Source organism: Nylanderia fulva, unplaced genomic scaffold (genome assembly GCF_048542155.1).
Source record: "Nylanderia fulva isolate GAGA-0341 unplaced genomic scaffold, ASM4854215v1 Scaffold76, whole genome shotgun sequence".
In the NCBI taxonomy this organism is placed as follows: domain Eukaryota; kingdom Metazoa; phylum Arthropoda; class Insecta; order Hymenoptera; family Formicidae; genus Nylanderia; species Nylanderia fulva.
The window spans coordinates 499,802-512,865 of record NW_028190873.1 but is presented as its reverse complement, the minus strand read 5'-3'; the positions used below and the strand labels follow the sequence as shown (position 1 = coordinate 512,865).

The following is a 13,064-nucleotide window of genomic DNA, read 5'->3' as shown; positions in this document are numbered from 1 at the left end:
AATTTGTTAGGGATAGATCGGAGGATAGCATAAGCATATAGAAAATATCATTCAGGTTGAATATGAATTAAAAATGTATTTTATAAATAAATTAAATATTATATATATATATATAATATATAAGTATATATATATATATATATATATATATATATATATATAATATATAAGTTTATATATGTATATATATTTATATATATATGTATATATATATATATATATATATATATATATATATATACACAGATATGACGACCGTTATCTTGATTTTTTCCGATTATTGATGTTACATTGTATAACTCTCATTTCTTTCTCTCTGCTACATAAGTACTTATGACGTGAAAGAACTTACGAGTAACGTATGATGGCTCAATGCAAGAATATTTAATCACGTAAAAAACTTGAGTTCAAATATATCAATATCAATTTTTTTATAATATATTGGAATATAGAAAATCATAGAAATATATTTTTTATATAGGCGATAAACTTAAAAATTTGATATTGAAAATATTTTAATCATTTTACAACTACACACACTATAAATATATAAATGCAAAATAATTCCGTAAATAAATTTCAAGTAATAAATCAATTGCACACATGCACACAGCTGGTATGTAGATTTTTATTAAATTTATTTTCTAAATTATTTTACACTTATATATAGTGTATGTAGTAAAAATATTTTCAATATATTAAAAAATTTTTAAATCGCCGAAATATATTTTTTTATCATTTTTCTATATTCCAATATATATATATATATATATATATATATATATATATATATATATAAATATATATATATTATAAAAAAATTGATATTGAACTCTAATATTTACTGGATGATATACTGAACATCCTTGCATTGATTATACATTACTCAACGTTCTTTCACGTTATAAGTATTTGAAGCAAATTATACAATAGCATCAATAATCAAAAAGAAATCAAGAATAATCAACATATCCCTTATATAATATATTTATATACATATATATATATATATATATATATATATATATTTACGCACATATGTGCATAACAGGGTTGGGAAAGTTACTTTGTAAAAATAATTAGTTACAGTTACAGTTATTTTATTGAAAAAGTAACTAGTTACAGTTACAAGTTACTGATTTTAAAAAATAACTCATTACAGTTACAGTTACTCAAAAAGTAACGAGTCGTTACTTTTCAGTTACTTTTAAAAAATAATTATACATTATTTTAAATATAAGGAGGAGATATTACATTTTATGCACAATCACAGTCAAGTATTTAAAAAAATTCTTGAAGCAAATCGATCAATTATTACATTTAAGAATTTTTTTAAATATTTGACTGTGATTGGTCGATTTTAATTATGTGTTATATTATTTTATGTATACAAAATGAAAATTTTAGGTAAAAGATTAAATCATATGAAGATCCATATGCTACTGTTAACAAAATTTAATTTAACTATATAACGGCTACCAAACTTAAACGATACTTTTAGCGGATGTTTCCAAAAATAGTAACTAATAAAGTAACTGTTAAAATAGTTACTAGTTACTAAAAAAATGTAACTAAGTTACAGTTACAGTTACAGATGGAGAAAAGTAACGAAGTTAAGTTACAGTTACCGAAAAAAAGTAACTGTAACTGTAACTTCGTTACAAGTAACTCGTTACTTCCCAACCCTGGTGCATAAGCATATATAAGATTTACAAAAAGTAGTTATTAGCCTTGCTACGCTACTGCCTTCTGCTACGGAAGGCCAGAAAGCATTTTTAGGCAGCATCCGCGTATACCGGCACGGTAAAGGAACAAGGAGATTATCGGTCCTTGTCTCTCTACGGTGCGTCCGCGTGAGCAATGCAATGATGTATGTACGTGTACAGACATGCACCACTACATAAAACCCGAGAATTGGTTTCTCGGCGTTGGCAACACTGAAATCGGAGTTTCGCGTTGTCACCGCGCGAGGTCTTCAACATCAATTCGGAGTTTGGCCGACCGACCTGTCGACCCTTAAACGTTTCTAGAAATCAACGAAATAGGAATTTAGAGTACAAACTTTAATATCGAATCTTCTCTCGTTTCTTTCTTTTTTTTAACATCTTCGCAAGAAATAAAGTGACATATTAGTAAATAACAGTTATTGCAACAGTTCGAGGCGAATGGACGCAGCGTACGGAATATAAAATAAAATACGAATTGATATCAAAACCATCACCGAACTGACACGTGTCGAGAGACTCGAACGTGAATCGAGTCGAATCGAGCCGAATCGAACCGCCATTTCTAGCGAATTATATATGTGTCTGGAGTGATTTGACATATTACACTCATCCAATACAGAAAAGGGACCGAGAATAAAACCGAGATATGAATAACACGATATTCCTTCGATGCAAGAGAGAACATCACTTAAAGTTCGATCAGCGGTAAATATGAAATATAGATATAATAATTACTGACCGATTTTCGCGACTTTATTAGCACTCGTAATTGACGAATGAAGCGTCTAAAAAAGATTATACAGTAGAAAAACGGAAGATTGACTGCGATCATATATATATATATGTATATGTATACACACACACGCGCGCGCGCGCGCGTGTGTGTGTATATATATACATATACCTGTGTCGGCGTTGCAGTAGTTCTTGATATGTAAACAATTTGTGAATCCGAAAAACTGCATGTGTCTCGTTCGGGATAACGAATTTATTATGTAAGCCGCATATGAGGGAAGGCTATGGTGAAAAAAAAGTGTATGACATTTCCACGAATTTTCACAACGGATGGTGGCTTTCGAAAATGACTGACTCTGTCTCCTCTACTTTCGTCAGGTAACGTTCGCTCATACACACATATATATATATATATATATTTATCTGAATTACACGATCTTTTTTTACGATATTTGTGGCATTTTCCCACAAATTGCGTTAAATAAATAAATATATATAATGCATACTATAAATTCTGTTGTAAATTTCGCGGTGTGAATATACTTGTATATTTTATAGAAAACGTAATCCTAACCTCAATCCCAGATAGTCACAGTAATTATTACGATATTATTTTGACGTCAAAATAATGTAATTTACATCGTTTTGCCTTTAAAATAATTACTTTTGTTGTCTGGAATATTATGTAGAAAAAACATGTGAAATATTATGTGAGCAAATGGAGAAAAGGGAGATAAACATATACACAACACACACACACACATATATATAACCATTTTATCTAAATTATTTCGTAAAATATTCATTTTTTAATGACCTTAAATGTATGTAATTTATGTAATTAGCAGCTTTATTTTGTTTTTAAAATAACTGCCTTTTTTACTCTAATTGATTCCTCTCATTATTTTCCACATAAAAATATTGATTGATATAAATATTTTATAAGATATATATTTCATAATTTATATAAAATTATGTCACATTTAAGTTTAAAATATTACTTTTCGATTATCCTATCTTCATAACTTTTTGTGTTGAATATTGCGAGAAATTGATGTACAAGAATTAAAGTGGTTTCATTAAAAAAAAAAAAGAAAAAAAACTAGATTTATCTTTAAATAATTTTGAAAAAAGGTCTTCTTGTTAATTAAAATTCAAGGTTATGAATTTTCCCCCTTAAAACCTTTTAATTTTTATATGAAATATTTTCTTATTACTGCCATAATCTCAACTATATTCGATTATATTAATTAAAATTTTTACTTTAGCTATTAATTTTTTTTTAAGTATAATATTACTTTTTTTTAAGTATAACTTATTGATTATTTTCAATTTTCCATAAATATTTAATTAATTATTTTATACACAATTGCAGTTACAATTTTATTGTAATAATATGTAATAGTTTGTTATAATAAATTGCAATATATAATAAATTTTAATATTTAGAATTTTTAATTTTAAATTTGTTAATGTCTATGTCAGTTTCTTTGAAGCGACACAATGCTATTGGCTATTGTGTTTGAAATAAAACAATTTAAATTACTATACAATCAGCTTGATTCTTTAATGCTGTAATTGAATAAGTGGATTGTACACAGATTCTTTTTTGAATGATTAGGTTTCAATGTAAAAAATTTCATTATAATAGGAAATGCGTGCAATTAACAAATAAAAATATATATCATGTTTTGTGCATGCTTTTAGATATATGTAATTACATTCTGTTAATAATGATTTGTTATTATTAAATAACATAGGAAAAAAATTATTTTATTTTTATTTTTAATACATAATTATATCTAGTACATATATATTTTGTATATTTATATATTATATAAATTATATATAAAATCAAAATATATATCAACTCAAACTTGATGCAATGCATTTATTCCTTATATCTAAATATATATAATAGTATACCTAAATATATATAACAGCTATATTATAAATAATATATATTTATACTCTATAATTTTTATATAATAATATAATTTATACATATATAATAATGTACTTTGCAGAATAATTAGCAACGTAGTGACTTTACTGAAGTGTGTTGCTCGAACGGCATTTGTGATATTGAACAATGTTTATTGTATACCTACATACGTAGTATGGATGATGTTATTGTTTCCCGTAAAAGTATATCAACCTCAAGTGTATTGGCGAATCGAGGGCCTATTTTTCCACTGGTTGTTGGCGATGGTATCCATGTGGACTTGGTCTGCAGGTTACGACAGTGAGTATATTAATAATATACTTAAAAATGTACAAATATATAGTGCATTTTATTAATATACAGCCTAGATGTATATTATATTAATTTATTATATTCATTTTATATTACGTTTAATTTATTACATTAATTATTATATTAATTTTATATTAATATACGAATAATACAATCTAGATATAAGATATGATTATAAATATCTTTTTTTTAACAGTAATAGAACAAGGCGATGACATACAGCAGATTATAAGTGAAAAAACATTAGTTATAGCAAATCACCAGAGTACTGGTGATGTTCCTATATTAATGACAACATTTAATGCCAAACCAAATGTTTTACCCAATTTAATGTGGATAATGGATAGAGTGTTCAAATTTACTAATTTTGGAATAGTTTCAATACTACATCAAGATTTCTTTATCGTATCAGTAAGTATTGAAGTTGCTTTTTAAATTTCTGTTTTGCAATCATTTTTATATCAGAAACGAGAAATAAAATCTTTTTCTTAAAAATATAAAAATTAATTATTTTTTTCATAAGTCACTTCGCATTTATAAAATATGCACAATAATTATTGTTAACAAAATTTATTTTTTATAGCAATTTAATTTTTTTTTTTTTCAAGTTTTTGAAAGATATAACTGATTACTATTTATTGATTTTACTAGGAGAAAAAAATTACCATTATTTTTTTAACGCTAATACAATTCAAAATAGTTTTAAATGTTTTTTAATATTAACAAAACATAATTAAAGCATTATATATAATATTTTAATATTAATATAAATCCATGATTATAAATAAATTATACACTTTATATAGTGTATAATTCATTTATAATCATGGATTGATATAATAATTTTAATATTTAATATCAAAAAGACTTTTTTAAATTGCAAATACATTTTCTTTTTTAAAATTTCTGAAGATTCGAAATATAAATAAGTCTTCAATATTTTTAAAAATATCTAATTTTTTGCTTTTCAATATGTTTAGAAATATACATTATTATCTTTTGTTATATCTTTAATCTTATTAAATTTCAAAATCCTAACTTGCTAATTTACGATTTAATCTGACTTTTAATGCAAAATTTTTTTTCAAATTAAAATCAAAGTTAATTTCAAGGTCAATCAAAATATACGTTTGTTACACTGCTTTTCTATCATTTAATTTAGAAGAATGCACTATCTTTCTCTCTCTTTCTCTCTATTATTTTCAACCATTATATATTAGATAACTACAGGGCCGTAAACGAAGGGAAGAAAGTTTAAAAAAATTAGAGAAACATCTTCAAGATTCCTACATACCGCGGGATAGAAAATGGATGGTACTCTTTCCGGAAGGAGGCTTTCTGTGCAAGAGACGAGAAACTTCGCAAAAATACGCCAAGAAAAATAATTTACCTATTCTTGAGAATGTAACTTTGCCAAGGGTAGGTGCTATGCAGACGATATTCGATACTCTTGGACCAGCATCGAGTAGAGATGTGCAGGATCAACAATTAAACAGTCGACCAAGTAAATCTGCATTTTTTCTAAAAAATTCTTTTGTATTTATTTTAGTAAGGATGTATTGGATAGATATACAAATCGATGGTATTGCCGCGAATTTTTAATTGGACATTCTTACAATTAGTAATGTAACCCAAATCATGATGAATTATATTTCAAATTTTTCTATTTGACTTGTTTAAAAGTTATTAATTATTGAATTTTGTGATTTTAATATAGAATTTTATGTAAACGTTCGAGAGAGACAGATAAAAATGGTTCACAAACAATAAAAAACCAATAAAAATTCGATTTAGTTATATAATGTTTTTGAAACATGTACAAATGTTTCTGCAAAGTTTCAAAATGATTGCTCGTTTTGCAATTATTAAAAAATTACTGCGATTATTAGTTTAATCGCATTGGAAATGAGAAATAGTTAAAAGTTAGGAACTTAAAAAATAAAACACAATCTCTTTTCAACCATACTGGTAAATAATTTATTGATATTAATCACTACATTTTGACCATAGTTTTTGTTCTTTTTCAAGTGAATTGCGAACAATTATATTCCTGAGATGTCAAAAAGAGAGAGCATAGTGTCAAGTTTAACACACGTCTAATACATTGAACAGATTTAAACTAACTAGTTAGTATAATCTGTTTAATGTAAACTATGGTCGAAACGTAGTGATTAATATCAATAAATTATTTACTAGTACGGTTGAAAAGAGATTGTTTTATTTTTTATTTTTAATTCTTCTGGCGGTCTTGACATATTTGATTAGGAACTTAAGACTCCTGGACCTCGCGACCATGTTAGATTGTGATGTCAGAAGCGAGAAAGTACATGCTGGAAATTCTTAAATGCCATTTGTTAATGAAAAAAAAACTGTAATAAATATATAGAAAAAATATGGAAGAATATATGGAAGAAAATATGGAAAAAAATTTTAAATACACAAGTTTAGAAAATTAAATAGTCTATTATGTGGTTATATTGATATGACTTTCATATGACCTTGAAGGACTGTACCACGCGATACACTTTGGGTAATACTAATGCTGGTGATACATAAATTTTGAAAGTTTATAATTCAGGAAGATCTTAAGTAAAGAGGGTTTGTAACTAGTGTTTTGACAACGCCTTGACATCAGCTTCAAGAATATACAATAAAAAAATGGGGATTTCCATTTAAGATTTCAAAATTAATCTTTATTGTGTTCTTCAAGGTCACATGAAGGTCATATCAATATAAGGTTTGTTTTCTGTTCCTGCACTAATGAACTAGTGCACACTGGTGCAATAAGTTATAATGAGACAAGTATAGTTTGTCTCACTCTAACTTATTGCATCAGTGTGCACTAGTTTATTAGTGCAGGAACAGAAAACAAACCCATAGTCACATAATAAACCATTTAATTTTCTTTTGTATTTAACATTTTCTTCCACAGTCATTATTTTCCAAGATATTTGACTATTATGGAACCTTTTGCTCACTGTATAAGTTGTACAGCCTGAATAGCATTAATATTTTTATATCTCTGACAGACATCCTTAAATTGATTTATTCATAATATGTAATAATTTTTATTCGTAAAATTCGATGTAATAAAACTATATATATTTTTTTTATTTTTAGATATGATAGTAGCTAAGCCAGAAATTAGTTGGATTCTTGATATAACGATAGCGTATCCTCAAGGTAAGCCGCTTGACTTACCTACTATTATAACTGGTTCGAGATCTCCGTGCGAGACGGTATTATTCTATCGACTTTTTCCTAGCTCAGTGGTAAGTAATGACTGACCTGAAATCGCAGTTCATTGTCACATAACAGTATTTACATAATGCTATGTAATTGTTGTGTAGGTTCCACGCGAACCAGAACAATTATCCAAATGGTTGTATGACAGATGGGTAGAAAAAGAAGCGCTCTTGGAGCATTTTTATAAACATGGAACGTTTCTTGGTACAAAAGGATCAGATAGAGGTGGTTCCAAAGTACATCAGGATCCACTGAGATTCCTAGTCCTTCATTTATTCTTCATAACGTCTAGTTATATACATTATAGTATGCTTGCGTACGTGCTATCTTGCTTTTGGTGAGATATTTTATACATCGTGTACGATGATCAATATTTATAGAAAGAAATCACACACAGAGTAACGAAGTAAGATATCCTTGCCTTAAACAAACACTAATATCTACGAGAACAATTCTAATGAATATGTGCGAATTATATCAAACTTAGCAAGCAAAACTATCATAAAAATCGTTGATTGTGTTAATTATTAGATATATTCTTATTTAATATAATAATTTATATTAAATAATACAATAGAAAGCTATTAAGTATTTGCAATCTATATGTTCTATAGATTAAATGTTAGCACATGTTTTAAATTTGGTATCTAAATATTGATACACTTTGCATTTAGTAGAAAATAAATATTAATCAATAAATAACTCATCTCAATAATTTTTGTGATTACATATCTTTACACACAAAATTATTTTATTACTACATAAAATTATATAAGCCTAATTTAAAAAAATTTTAAGTTGCAAAATTGCTTTTATAAATTACTATACAATTGCGTTTTCAAAGTTAATTATGCAACACTCTTAGAATAAAATCATTGATGACGCACGCGCCGCGCATGCGTGATTGTAAATTTATAATTTTTATTTGAAATATATATATGTATATAATTTAAGTAAAGGCTATAAATCTATAAATCAGCATCTATGATTCCAATTTTATATATATAGGATGAGATACAAAAATATTGTAAATTTAGATAATACGTACATACATACATGTATGTGTGTGTGTATATGAAAATATGAGAACGCTTGCTCTATAATATCAAATAGTATGTAATCTCTTTTATAGAATATATTCTAATACTTCTTGCTTCAAATTCTTGCAAAGATATAAGCATAATACTTGAATTGTTTATCGATATCAGAGGCAACTTCACGATTAATTCGCACATTTTATCTGCATAATAAATATATCCGATTTTATAGACAGTCAAGAGTTTAGGTATGTGATGATGTACATTAATTTTTACTATTTTCACTTACGATGTATGCATATATTCGCGCATTTATTCGCACATATATCTGGAATCTGGCAGCATAATAAAAAATTACAATACATAGCATTGCATGTATGTTTTATAATGTAATCTGATTACAGATTAATATAAGCGTTCGATATGAAATAAAATTATAGGCGTTCTATATAAAATAAAACTGTAAACAATATAATAGCGAAAAGAATTTCTACTGCTGTGTACAGGATAGAATATTTAAAAAAAAGTATCCATTTATTTGTGATATGAAAACAAAGAAAATATTTTCAAGGAAAAAATCGTCCATTTTTTTTCTATAAATATAATTTTTTAACATTATACTAGAAATTTTATAAGTTCGTAATTTCTTTGAAAAAACGAAGTTAAAAAGATAATATATTTGAAAGTTAAAAATAGAAAAGAAATATTAATTAAAACATAAATTGATATTTAGGCCAACTAAATGAGCAATAAATCTTAAGATGTTACTTATTTATTTTAAACTTATAAACATTAAAAAACCGCAAACGTTTCGACTGTACTACAGTCTTCTTCAATACAATAATAACATGGATAATGATCACAATATAAAATCATAAAATTAATATATAAAATAAAGAACAATTAAAAATTATTGTTATATGTATGATTGAAAGTCAGGATTAGGACTGATTAATCAGTAACATCTTTTACGGACGAACTTTTTTATTCTTTTGACATTTTCATAATTGTTATCTATCTGGCCAGTCACCAAAGCTTGGAAACATATATAAGTTTTATCAAAAATAGTTGACGTGATAAACAATTTTGACTAACATATTCTTTGCCTACAAACGATGAATTGTTTCGTTAATCTTTGATTGCGTTAATCTTAGGTTCTAGTGATTGACTTTTTTCATAATTACTTTTGTTAAGTTTTACAATATTTGTTTTATTTATATTCTTTATTTTATAATTAAAATGTTTTATAATTGCGACTTGACAATTGTTACTAATTGCGTAGTGTTAACATATTTTATTGCCCGGCCGTTTTTATAATATTTATTCTATTATTTATGTCACAATTCTTTGTCCCACATTGGATAAGAATAGAGATTTTACCACTTTTATTTGCCTATTTTTAATTGTTCTTTATTTTATATATTAATTTTATGATTTTATATTGTGATCATTATCCATGTTATTATTGTATTGAAGAAGACTGTAGTACAATCGAAACGTTGCGGTTTTTTAATGTTTATAAGTTTAAAATAAATAAATAACATCTTAAGATTTATTGCTTGTTTAGTTGGCCTAAATATCAATTTATGTTTTAATTAATTTGTTTAATTTATACGAGCTTTCCAATTTTGAAGAAATATTAATTTATATGTAAACTATAGGCAGGGGACATGTTTTTCGTCATCAAAACTCAAAAATTATATTTTTTGAACGCAAAGACATAAACGATTTATTAGTTAGTCTTGCATATAGTGTCATAAATGTCAAATATTCTCGAAACATGAATTTGTGTATGTACTTTTTACAATTAATTTAATTATTCTTTTCTTATCATGAAATTACATATAATGTTATCTTATTTAATCGTCATTCTGATCTAATTTGTCTAACTAAATATTAATATCAAATGTGCACTTTTAAAACTGTCCTTAATTATTATATAAATCAACAATAGTAAACCTGCGGTTTCAAAATTGTATGGTAATAAATAATAATAGTAGAATAATAGCTAATAGAGTGAACTATATACAGTATGTAAAATACGAGCGCTTATTAGACTTGACAATTTATTGTTTTTTTCATCGATACTTTATGTATTGTCAGCATGATAGAAAAACAAGTAGAATACGATTGTTAATTCTTGGTGAAACATTTATTTTTCAGTAATCGCAGATTTGTAGACCGACAAGTATGTTATCTTGATTTCCTTTCAATTACATAAATGTGTCATGTAAGAACATCTGATTTATAATTACTGATAATATGAAAGCATTTATGAATAATATATATGTATGTAATGACTCGGTATAAGATGTTCAATCACATTAGAAACTCAAGTTCAAATTCGTAGCTTCGATAACATTTTTTTGTCATACTTGAATATATAAAAATTATTAAATATATTTTGTTTATAAAGATAATTTTTAAAAAATTCTTATAGTAATGAAAAAATGTATGAAATAGATAGTAAATAATGGAAAAGATAGTTTTCAAATTATTTTAAGTGTGTTAAAGCCATCTGAAATAATGTTTTATCGAAATATTTTTTATTTAAAAATGACACGCAAGAAATTTTAGCGTGTTCTTTCTCGCCTCTGACGACACAATTCCAACATGATCGGCGAGGGCTCTTAATATATGTTCTATAATCTTACAATTAATAAATTAATAGGAACTATAAAATGATATTAATATTTGAAATATTCTTAAATTAATTGCCTTTACAAAAAATATTATTCAATATTATTGTCTATATATAAAAACTATTTTTAAAAAATTGCTAATGTGTTTGAGTGTATGACTATTAATTCTTTATTTGAACTTGAATTTTTGACAAGCTGAACACCTCTTGTACTTATTGTTAGTCATTACTTATTTATACTTATATATATAAATAAATAATATACTATATTACATATATTACTTATTTACACTTTCATACTATCAGTACTTATGAAGATGAAGATAACATATAGCTTTTAAATCCAAGTCGGAATATAATTAAGAATAATTAGCTCTAATAATTATTTATTACTTTTATATCCTTTATTTTTTCTATTTTTTTGTATATTAATTAAGATAATCATCAATAATTTAGTGATTAAAGTAGTATATATAGTATATAAAAATACTATAAATATTTTGAACTAGAATTTATTTTCTATTAAATATAATTTTTTCTATCTGTAATAATTTGTTTTTTTTTATAAAAATATATTAAAAAGCCTTATTATTTATTTAAAAAAACAATAGAATAATTATTACAGATAAAAAGAATAAGCTACAATAAAAAATAAAGCTACTTTAAAATTTATTATACATTTGAGCTTCTTTTAATTGTCTTTCGTTTAGTATACATCTAGTATATTATACATATCTAGTATAGTATACATATCTATGTATTTATCTGGAATTTTATTGTTTGATATATATTTGTATGATTGTTTGGTATATTATATATTAATTGTGCAAAATAATTAATGAAACTTTGCGCATGTGCCATTTTTCTACAATAGGATAAGTAAAAATGTAGCAAGTGACCAAGTCTAAGAGAGGCAGCCGTGTTTAACAGATTATAGTTGCTTTCCATTTGCATCAAAACTCAAATAAATCTTACTTCTATTTTTCTTCGACATCCATGTTAAGGAAAGACAGAAATGAGATTTATCTGAGTTTTGATGTAAATGGAAAACAATTTATATACTTATTCACTCTGTTAATTTTTTATTTTAATGTATATACATAATAAAAAGATGGACACATAGCTTTGGTGATAAAAATTCAGGCGTATAGATTTGCTTTATTGTTTTCTTAATTTTGTTTTATTTTCTAAAATTTTTATATTATTTTCTCTAACTTTCACGAATCATTGTCAATACTTGACTGTTTAGATTATTGACATCATGTCTTAACTGGATTGAAGACTTATCGAAGAGATAAGGATGAGGATCATCAAAACGTATGAATATTTTTATTAATCGATCTAAAGGACTGAACGTTCACATTAAATAAAGAAAATTTTAAATAAGTTTGTCTAATTTCTGCATCTAGTTCTTATTAGCT

The 13,064-nt window shown here is 25.4% G+C and overlaps 1 protein-coding gene across 3 annotated transcripts; it reads left to right on the top strand.

Annotated features, from left to right (window-relative positions):
* Nucleotides 1–1,967: 1,967 nt before the first annotated feature.
* Nucleotides 1,968–9,371, top strand: LOC114937663 (acyl-CoA:lysophosphatidylglycerol acyltransferase 1). Of its 3 annotated transcripts, none has more exons than XM_029311237.2 (7): nt 2,366–2,432; nt 2,649–2,840; nt 4,490–4,707; nt 4,916–5,130; nt 5,950–6,223; nt 7,840–7,991; nt 8,070–9,371. In XM_029311237.2, the coding sequence occupies exons 2-7, from the start codon at nt 2,734–2,736 to the stop codon at nt 8,304–8,306; spliced, it is 1,203 nt and encodes a 400-aa protein (XP_029167070.1). In that variant the 5' UTR covers nt 2,366–2,432; nt 2,649–2,733; the 3' UTR covers nt 8,307–9,371. The 3 variants fall into 3 exon arrangements, with proteins under 3 accessions (XP_029167072.2, XP_029167070.1, XP_029167071.1); XM_029311238.2 differs by having other exon boundaries at nt 2,367–2,432; nt 2,652–2,840; XM_029311239.2 differs by lacking the exon at nt 2,649–2,840 and having other exon boundaries at nt 1,968–2,432.
* The last annotated feature ends 3,693 nt before the right edge of the window (nt 9,372–13,064 follow it).

Bases quoted from the DNA above. Each gene is read 5' to 3' on its own strand.
- LOC114937663 (XM_029311237.2), top strand. From the start codon at position 2,734: ATGAGGGAAGGCTATGGTGAAAAAAAAGTGTATGACATTTCCACGAAT. The intron at 4,708-4,915 runs GTGAGTATATTA...TTTTTTTAACAG, and splicing joins TTGGTCTGCAGGTTACGACA to TAATAGAACAAGGCGATGAC. The intron at 5,131-5,949 runs GTAAGTATTGAA...AGATAACTACAG, and splicing joins AAGATTTCTTTATCGTATCA to GGCCGTAAACGAAGGGAAGA.